General features: G+C 36.1%; 1 protein-coding gene across 1 annotated transcript; it reads right to left on the bottom strand.

Moving 5' to 3' along the window:
• Positions 1-1,701: 1,701 nt before the first annotated feature.
• Positions 1,702-2,637, bottom strand: LOC102904724 (olfactory receptor 5B12-like). Its single transcript, XM_006995044.3, has one exon. It carries the CDS (start codon positions 2,635-2,637, stop codon positions 1,702-1,704), a length of 936 nt encoding a protein of 311 aa, XP_006995106.3.
• Positions 2,638-10,365: the final 7,728 nt, after the last annotated feature.

Below are 10,365 nucleotides of genomic sequence, written 5' to 3'. Positions count from 1 at the left end.
GGGATCTGGATGCAGAGATCCATGGCTAGGCCCCGGGTGAAGCTCCAGGAGTATTTAGCAAGAAACAGGAGGGTTTATATGAGCGAGAAATGTTGAAATCAAGGTTGGATAAAGCATAGGGACAAATAGCCAAACGAATGGAAACACATGAACTATGAACCAAAGGTTGAGGGGCCCCCAACTGGATCAGACCCTCTGAAGAGGTGAGAGAGTTGATTGGCTTGATATGTTTGAGAGGCATCTAGGCAGTGGTACCAGGTCCTGTGCTCAATGCATAAGTTGGCTGTTTGAAGTCTGGGTCTTATGTAGGGAAGCTTGGCTCAGTCTGGGAGGAGGGTACTGGACCTGCTTGGACTGAATCTACCAGATTGATCTCAGTCCTCAGGGGAGGTTTTGCCCTGAAGGAGGTGGGAATAGGGAGTGGGCTGGGTGGAAGGGGAGGGGGAGAGGAGGGGGGAGAACAAGGGAATCCGTGGCTGATATGTAGAACTGAATGGTATTGTAAAATAAAATAAAAGAAAAGAAAAAACTAAAGCTTTTAGGAAAGGTCCCGGTCCCACTGCCTAGGTGCCTCCTGAACAGCTCAAGATAATCAACTGTCTCACTTATCCAGGGGGCCTGACCCAGTTGGGGGCTCCTCAGCTATTGTTTCATAGTTCATGTGTTTCCTTTAATTTGGCTATTTGTCCCTGTGCTTTTTCCAATCTTGGTCTCAACAATTCTTGCTCATACAATACTGACTCTCTCTTGCCAATTGGACTCCTTGAGCTCCACCTGGGGCCTGGCCATAGATCTGTGCATCTGCTTCCTCAGTCATTACTGCATGAGCTGGTAGTTTGGAACTTGGGACTTATGCAGGGACACTTTCCTCATCCTGGGATGAGGAGACTGGACCTGCCTGGACTGAATCTACAAGGTTGAACTGAATCCTTAAAGGAGTCATTGCCCTGGAGGAGATGGGAAAGGAGGGGGATGGGGGGAAGGGGGTACTGCAGGAGGGGGAGGACAGGGGAATCCGTGGCTGATATGCAAAATTAAATAAAATTATAAAATAATAAAATAATAAAAATAAATAAAATCAATTTACCGAAACTAAAAAAAAAAAAAAAAGAACTATAGCTTTACACTGCTTATAAGAAATTGAGTTGGAGATATACTCATTGGATAAAGGCTCATGGTGCCAATTCTGATAAATTCGGTTACATCGCTGAACCATATGGTAAAAAGAGAACCAACTTCTGAAAATTATCCTCTGATCTCTATAGTGGATTTGTGGCCTTCACACACACACACACACACACACACACACACACACACACACACACACTCATGAACACCAATTAAATGAAGTGTAATTACAAAAATATCAGGTATTTTAATCTTTAATAATGGAAAACATAACTGGCATGTGAGATTAGAGTCAAAGGAGGTGATACAAATTGTGTTGACCACACTAATTCTGGCAGTAAATAATATTATAATCTTGATTTTAAAATTTAATTGCTTATTATTTATGCAACACATCAACAATTTACTCTAAACTACTCATGCCTGAAAATTAAAAATAGAGATACCATGTGTAAAGGGGTATCAAAAGAAATATAGATGAAACAATATGAGAAAAATTACTACCAGACAACAGATACCTAATAGAAGTTTCCATAATTTAAAATCAATTTGTAATTAATTTACTTAGCCACATTATGACTTTGAATTTCCCACAACCTTCTTGAATGCACTCTTGACCTCTTTGTTCCTCAGGCTGTAGACTAGAGGGTTCAGCATGGGGATAACCATGGTGTAAAACACAGAGGCAATTTTGTCAGTGTCCATGGAGTGACTGGAGCTGGGCTGTAAGTACATGAAGATGATTGTTCCAAAAAAGATGGACACAGTGGTGAGGTGTGATGCACAGGTGGAGAAAGCCTTCTTCCTGCCTTCAGCTGAGTGCATCCTCAGAATAGCGATGAAAATAAGCAGGTAAGAGTTCAAGATAACGAACAGAGTGAAAACAACATCAAATGAAGCCAATATAAAAATTATAATGTCATTTATATGGATATCAGAACAAGAAAGAGCCAGCAGTGGAGGTATGTCACAGAAAAAGTGATTAATCACGTTAGAATGACAGAAGGAGAGGTGGAAAGTGAAGGCAACATGGATGGAGGATTGAAGAAGTCCACACATATAGGAGACAGTTACCATTAGAACACACATGGGACTTGTCATGGTGGTAGAGTAATGCAGTGGTTTGCACACTGCTGCATGACGATCAAAGGCCATTGAGGCCAGGATGAAACTTTCAGTAATAGCAAAGGCTGCAAAGAAGAACATCTGGGCAGCACATGCATTGTAGGATATGATCTTATGTCCTGTGAGAAACCCTTCCATTACCTTGGGAGTGACTGCTGAGGCATAAACACAGTCCACCAGGGACAGGTTACTGAGGAAAAAATACATGGGAGTATGGAGTCTGGTATCCAGCAGAATCAACACAATCATCCCAAGGTTCCCAACTAATGTGATCAAATAAATGACAGTGAAAATGATAAATAGAGGGATCTGCAGCTCTGGGGCATCTGTTAACCCCACAAGAATAAATTCAGTTGCTTCTGAAACGTTCTCCATGAAAGTCATTTGGATCTTGCCATGACATGTACCTACAACAAGATGAGTAAAAATTATAGTAGTTGAACTTGACCCTGATATCTGAAGTGTGAGCCATTTCTTGTGCCCTGCTTCATCTTTCTGTCTAGTGTGGAGCTTTATGAAAGATGACCTGAGTGCTGGGTAGAGACAGGCAGTGTGTTCAGATCTAATGCTGCAGATGGAAACTAAAATTTCTTTGTTCACAGAAACTGCCACAGGTGGTTCATAATGTTTTTGTGAGGTTTACTTTCATTTACTGGTATTTATTCTATACTATTCTTAACTATAGTGTTCATTATTATTACAGTAATCTCTGGTAGCATTCTTGTCTAGGATGTACAATGAAATTTAAATCAGCAGAAAGCACAATGTGGAGACATGATGTCATGCCCGATTTTTCTATGACAAACTGGCAGTGCATTTTACATCTCCAATAAATGTCTCACCACTCGGAATGTATCCAAGACCAAAGACTCTGTTCTAGGGATATGAAGCTATTTCTATAAATCATGAAAGCATTCTTAGTTGGATATTTGTTTTTAAATATTGGAACATTCAAGAAATTGAGTTTTCAATGGACCATATTCTTTCTTACTATATTTCATTAAGTGAAGAAGCAAAGGAACATTTTTTTTAAATAGTAGAACTAAAAATTTTACTGCTTTATCTTATCATCCTGATATTGATTTTTCATATAAACTGGATGCTTTTTATTTCCTACAATCAACATATCTTTGCTTTATTTGTATTTGGGGAGAAAATAAGGAAAGATGAAAGAGGAAGAGAAAATAGAGAAAATAGAACAGTTGTTCTCATCTTTGCCTGTATACCTGTTGTCCTGACCAAATCATATTATATTATAAATGTAGTTGTACTCAACTACACCGTGGCTCAGGTGACAAACAGTCTTGCTGCTGTCCTTAGAGTACAAAAGGATGTCTCCACCTAAAGAAACCTCTGATGCTGGAATGCTGATTTTACCCATTCCTCCAAAACACTTCATATTGAATGTGGGAACTGATTCAGACTTGTCATTAAGATAGCCAAAGTAAAATTCATTTGTTTCTATATTTATGTTCTCCCTATGTTTTATTGAGTATAACCTCCACCCTAATCATTTCTAAAACATACCTGATGGTGCAGAGAGAAGGAACTTTATTTTTGTAGATCATCATGGTAGAGTTGGAATAACAGGGAACCAAAAAGGAGAAAACACGTAGAAAAGTACAGCCTTAGAAAGACTGCTTAACCATTCTAGGCATTAGTCACCCACACCCTCTCTTTTGTTTGCTTCTAGTTTTTATTTGTAGGATAAAAATTGTTAGAAATTCTATGCCTTCTTCTAACTGGCTATATGTATTTTTAAATTAGCTGATCAATTAAATTGTGTCCTAGGAAGTAAGGCTACCAAATACTAGCTATGGTAAAACCCTCATGTCCATATCATTGGTTCAGACAATTCTCTTTTCCCACCTGTAGTGACTCTTCTTTCTTATTTGTGGAGCTCTGCTGTGGACCAGAGTCTGGGCTTGTGTTCTTGCTAATATCAAGTTAGTGATGGAAACTTTGCACACATCTCAAGGGAGGCAGTACACATCACGAATACCTCTAGAGACTTGTGATTTCATATTGGGCTTTTAACCTGAACCTGACGGAGACAGAGAAAGGTACACTGTCTGCATTTGGATAAAAAGTGCTTTTGAGTGCATCATTGGATAGAAGTTTGAAAAATAGACCCCATCTTTGAGTACAGACAAGTTAGGTAACAAAAATTAATTTTTGTTTTTAACTAAAATCTCTGTGTACACACCTCAGCTATCAGTTACTAGGAATTCATATATAGGTTTTGTTGTGAGCCATAACATACCTTGAACTTAAAACTCTAATAAATTGGCCTGAGATTGGCTCAATATAAAATAATTTGGATAGTATATCAGTTACTGAGATCTATTACTAATAATGACAAAGAAGACCCAAATCAAACTTTGACAATTAAGTGTTGTCTTTGTCATTAAAGAATAAATTCTTTCTCTTCAAACATGTTTTAAAGACAGGAGTGATATTTAAGAAAATCCTATATTATTTTGTGAATTACATGAAGAATAGGAATAATATGAGGGCTTCAATATTCAAAGACATATTATATAATAATAATCCCCAAAAAACAGAATATAAGGTATAGCTAGAGTTTTCCTGCCTTGGCCACAGTCAGGATAAATCTTTGTCACCAGCCAGTCCCACACCTGCTCAGACCCAACCAAGTAAACACAGAGACTTATATTGCTTACAAACTGTATGGCTGTGGCAGGCTTCTTGTTAACTGTTCTTACAGCTTAAATTAATCCATTTCTATAAATCTATACCTTGCCACATGGCTTGTGGCTTATGGCTTACCAGCATCTTCACATGCTGCTTGTCATGGTGGTGGCTGGCATTGACTCCTTCCACCTTCCTGTTCTTTCTTTTCTCCTCTCTGTTAGTCCCGCCTATCCTTCCTGCCTAGCCACTGGCCAATCAGTGTTTTATTTATTGACCAATCAGAGCAATTTGACATACAGACCATCCCACAGCAATAAGGTATATATAGAAGTTATTTATATCAAACCTGTGGTCAATGCTTTACTAAATGTTTAAAAAAAATGAAACTATTTCCAATAAGACAAGGCATGAAACAATATTGTCTGCACTCTCAACTCTTGTGCTGTCTAAATTGAAAGCCCTTCATATAATCATATATATAAAAGATTCCCAACAACTGTTTGGAAGCTCTTAGAACTTCTATATACATTAATCTTGTAATGGTATAATTAACCTACACAAAGTTAGTAACTTTTATATGTAATGAACAAGCTGCAAAAGACACCAAGAAAAACATTCATTTAAAATTTTAAAAAATCAGGGAATTAATGGAGACAAGGAAGTGAGGGAAATCTATAATGAAAATTTACATCACTTTAGATATAAATTATTTGAGAATTTCCCAAACAAGGAAATTCACAAAACCTGGGTTTGAAGGTCTACACAAATTTCAAAGAGAAGACATTTTAAAACTTCCTTGTTGGATAATGTCATCTTGATCTTGAAAGCAGGCAAATAAGAAAATGTGAAGGCTTATTAAGTACTAGAGAGACAGAAATACACAAGGTAAAAACAACGTTACCCAGATTATCACAGTCTACATACAACACAGCAGTACCTTCAGAAGGCTGTTGTGATATAAGTACTAATCCTGATACTAGAACCATATTAACAGCCATTTTAATCACATTGAAACAAAGGTGTAAGCCTTAATAATCATTCCTTCACATCTCGGCACTCACTGTCCTTGTGCATACTATTCCTTATATTAAGAGTCTGAAATCTTTGCAAACAAGCTCACTTTGGGTGCAAAAGGATGGTCACCCCATGAGTTGGCCAGAACTGAATTTCCCAGCAATAAATAAATGTCAGACAAGTCATGATATAGTTTGCAGAGGTTTCTCAAGCTGAGATGTAGCATTCAGGAGTCACACATTATTCAGATGACATTACTCAGCCAACTGTTTGACTATTCCATCTAGTTTCCTGTAGACCTTGCCAGATTAAGCAACAGTTTTAATACAGATACAAATTACTGTATAATGTAGTACTGTATTGGATTTCTTCCTGTTGGTCTGATCCATTCCTATTGCTACTAATATTTCATTACTTTAAAAATAAACTATCTCAGCTCAGGGACTAAGTACTTATCATAAAAATATTTCCCCCATAAAATGAAGTATTTGCTAAAGAGGTTTTATAAGGTTATTTTTAAATTTGACCTTGATTTTTATTCAGTTGCTTTGTTTTAAATTTTTTCATAGATTTAATATCTATTCTAATCCATGTCAAATTTTCTTTCATTGCTTCTGTCATTTTTTGTTAAGTAATATTTTGAATTTTTAAAATTTTCAAATATCATGCCATTATTTCTTGATTTTTATCAATTTTAATATTTAACTTCTTTACATACAATTTTTATACTAAAGTTTTAAAATTTTTATCTTTTCTCATTTTCAAAGTGTGTTTATTTTTCATTGTTTGGGATTCATACTCTTTATTGTGTTTCATTGTGTTCATAAAGAACATTCACTATTTCAGGAGAATTCAGCACATATCGATGTGTTGTGTTTGATATTTTTTAGACAAACAATATCTAGCAACTCATTTTGTATATATTAATGAATAAAGCTCCATATATTTATAGGATATTATATTGATGTCACAGAATTTTTTTCCAAGATATTTCTGTCTTGATATTTTTCCTAGTGAATGACTCAGTTGCTCTATATTGCTACTGGCCCAGGGACTCATGGAAAGAAACTAAGCAAGCACTCAGATACTTCAGTTAGCCTTTATTTCTGAACTAGAATCACATAAACCTATACCTGTTCTTCCTACACATGTTTTTCCCATTGTTTTCCCAGGGATGTCAGAGCTCAAATGTCTGTTCTACTCACAAAATTTAGTGCATCACAAGATTAGCTCTCATCATTGTGGATTTTTGTATTCTCTGCACTACAGATACTTGTGAATGTATTTTTAGCCCAAATATGAGGTTTTTTTTAAAAAAAAAATGCGTGGATGGAATCTTATATGCTTAGACTAGTGGATGAAGACTTTTCTGAAAACTTCATGCTTCTATTTACTAATTTTCATGAGAAGAACAACAAGCTTTCATCTTCACACATCTTGAATACTCCACACAGACAAAAATGAGATGATTCTATATACAATAAGGCTTCAATGTTAAAAATACATTAAGTGTTTTGGTTAACAAAGGTAGAGAGAGAAATATCCTTGAGCCACAGAAAGATATCCTTTGGTGGACAACACGGACCCATCTCAAAATCCCTACTGGAAAGTTCAGCAGTGTAAGATGCAGATCAAAATACTATGGTATCTTGCAGTTGACAGGCAAAGACAAGTCATGAACCAATTCTCTTGTTTGTTTGTTTGTTTGTTTGTTTTTACTAAACATAAAACAAACATTGCCTGGAGCCATACTTGGTTGTGAACAGGTCCCAGCAGAGGATGTAAAGAATTGGCAGGGGATGGAGGTAAGCCAGGTCATTGTGGTGGTGAGAATCTTACAGCCTGACTGAATAGCAGCCAGAGTGTTTCTTTATTTATACAGAATTTAATAAGCAGGGATACATTCATGATGTTCCAAAACTTAGATCATATCATTTTTGGTTTTGGACATGTGTTTCACTTCCTCTTGCTCATATTATAGTCATTCATAAACTATGACAGAACAGAGTTATCATTTCCAATTATTTTCCCTCAGGTGTTCAAGGAAATCACAATCAAGAAATAATTACAAATAAACTATTCCTTAAAGATACAGGTCCAAAGTTTCAGATGATTGAAAAATATATCAGAATTCATTGGCTAAGTTTAGTGAAGACTTTAGTTTTCAAACAACTTCCTTGAATACACTTTTGACATCTTTGTTCCTCAGGCTGTAGACCACAGGGTTCAGCATGGGGATGAACATGTCATGAAACACAGATCTCCCAATGGAATGATGTGTTCTACAGATAGGAAATAATAGCATTTATTACAAATAATCTTATGTGTTACTCAACATAAAATTATGACATTCTTTGAATTTTAATTATTTTAATGCTGGGTAAGTGGAGTAAGGAGAAATTATTTCCCTTAAACAATTCCTTGTTTGTACAGTTTTCAAATAGCTCCTCAAACTGGCCTCTAAAATGTCATCATGGTATCACATGGTATTACTTTAAGGAGATAAGACTCAGACCAGAGCTCCTTTGTTTTCCATTCATCCAAGTAAACTCAAATATATTTAGGATACACAATGGCCTTTCTGAAGAGATTTTTGTGGTGAGTCTGAAACCCCCAAGAGGAAAAACATATCCGCTTTGGTGAAGTTGTGGTAGAGATAATTTTAACATTTCTATCAACAGATGAAGAAACAGACCTCATTGGTAAATAATTTCCAAATGCACAGGTATCATGGTATCTATAAGATCTGAACCAAGGTTTCCTACTTCACTGATAATGATTGTGCTTCCAAGTCCTGATGCCTCACTAGACTTGGAATCTTTACAAGTACAGGAGAGAGTTTCTCTCTACTTTTATTTATCTAACCTTCTAATAATGAATTGGTGAGTGATTAAAGATTGTCATTTATTGCTTTCTGAGAGCAAGATAAGATTCTATATCTGATATGCATATTTAATTGAAAAATATGATTGATGTAGAAGCAATAGAGCAGTGACCTTGTCTCATTTTTGCCCATCTGAGTGCTTTTTCTAAAACATTGACATTGGAGACTAGGGATATATTGATAAAAACACTTGCACCATATATATGAGACCATGAGTTTGATTCAGAACAACCTCAAAATATGCATAGGTCTACAACTGAGGGTCAAAGACGATTTTAAAAGACCATAGTTTGTGATGAGTTCTTGAAGGAATGAGTCACCAATAAAAAAAAAGACGCCAGTACCAAGCTGTTTTTATTACTGTAGCTCTATAGTAGAGCTTGAGTTCAGGTATAATGATGCCTCCAGAGATTGTTTTATTATACAGGATACTTTTGGCTACCCTGTTTTGTGTGGGTTTTTTTTCTTTTTCCATATGAAGTTGAATATTGTTCTTTCCAGGTCTGTGAAGAATTGTGTTGATTTTGATGGGGATTGCACTTAATCTGTAGATTGCTTTTGGTAAGATTGCCATTTTCACTATGTTAATACTAACTATCCATGAGCATGGGAGATCTTTCTATTTTCTGACATCTCCAATTTCTTTTTTCAGGGACTTAATATTCTTTTCACACAGGTCCTTCGCTTGCTTAGTTAGAGTTATCCCAAGATATTTTATATCATTTGTGGCTATTGTTAAAGGTGATGTATCTCTGATTTCTTTCTCAGCGCATTTGTCATTTGTACATAGGAGGACTATTGTTGTTTTTTTTTTTTTAGTTAATCATGTATCCTGCTACATTGCTGAAGGTGTTCATAAGCTGTATAAGGTCCATCGTGGAATTTTTGGGGTCACTTATGTATACTATCATGTCATCTGCAAATAGGGAAAGCTTGACTTCTTCCTTTCCAATTTGTATCCTCTTGATCTCCTTATGTTGTCTTATTGCTATAGCTAGATCTTCCAACAAAAAACCCAGGATAGTCAAAAGAATCCTGTACAATAAAACAAACTCAGAAGGCATCACAATCACTTCAAGCTCTACTATAGAGCTACAATAATAATAAACAGCTTGGTACTGGCATAAAAACCAACATGTCGACCAATGGAAGTTAATTCAAGACCCTGACATTAATCTGCACACCTATGAACATATAATTTTTAACAAAGAAGCAAATATTGTACAATGGAAAAAAGAAAGCATCTTCAACAAATGGTGCTGTCATAAGTGGATGTCAACATGTAGAAGGCTGCAAATAGATCCATATCTGTCACCATGCATAAAACTTAAGCCCAAGTGGATCAAAGACCTCAACATAAATCCAGTTACACTGAACATGATAGAAGAGAAAGTAGGAAGTAGTCTTGAATGAATTGGCACAGGAGATCACTTCCTAAATAAAACACCAGAAACACAGACACTGAGAGAAACAATAAATGTGACTTCTTGAAACTGAGAAGCTTTTGTAGAGCAAAGGATACAGTCAACAAGACAAATTGACAGCCTACAGAATGGGAA

Source organism: Peromyscus maniculatus, chromosome 1, assembly GCF_049852395.1.
Source record: "Peromyscus maniculatus bairdii isolate BWxNUB_F1_BW_parent chromosome 1, HU_Pman_BW_mat_3.1, whole genome shotgun sequence".
NCBI lineage: Eukaryota > Metazoa > Chordata > Mammalia > Rodentia > Cricetidae > Peromyscus > Peromyscus maniculatus.
The sequence above is the reverse complement of the archived record's forward strand: the minus strand, read 5'-3'. Positions and strand labels throughout refer to the sequence as shown.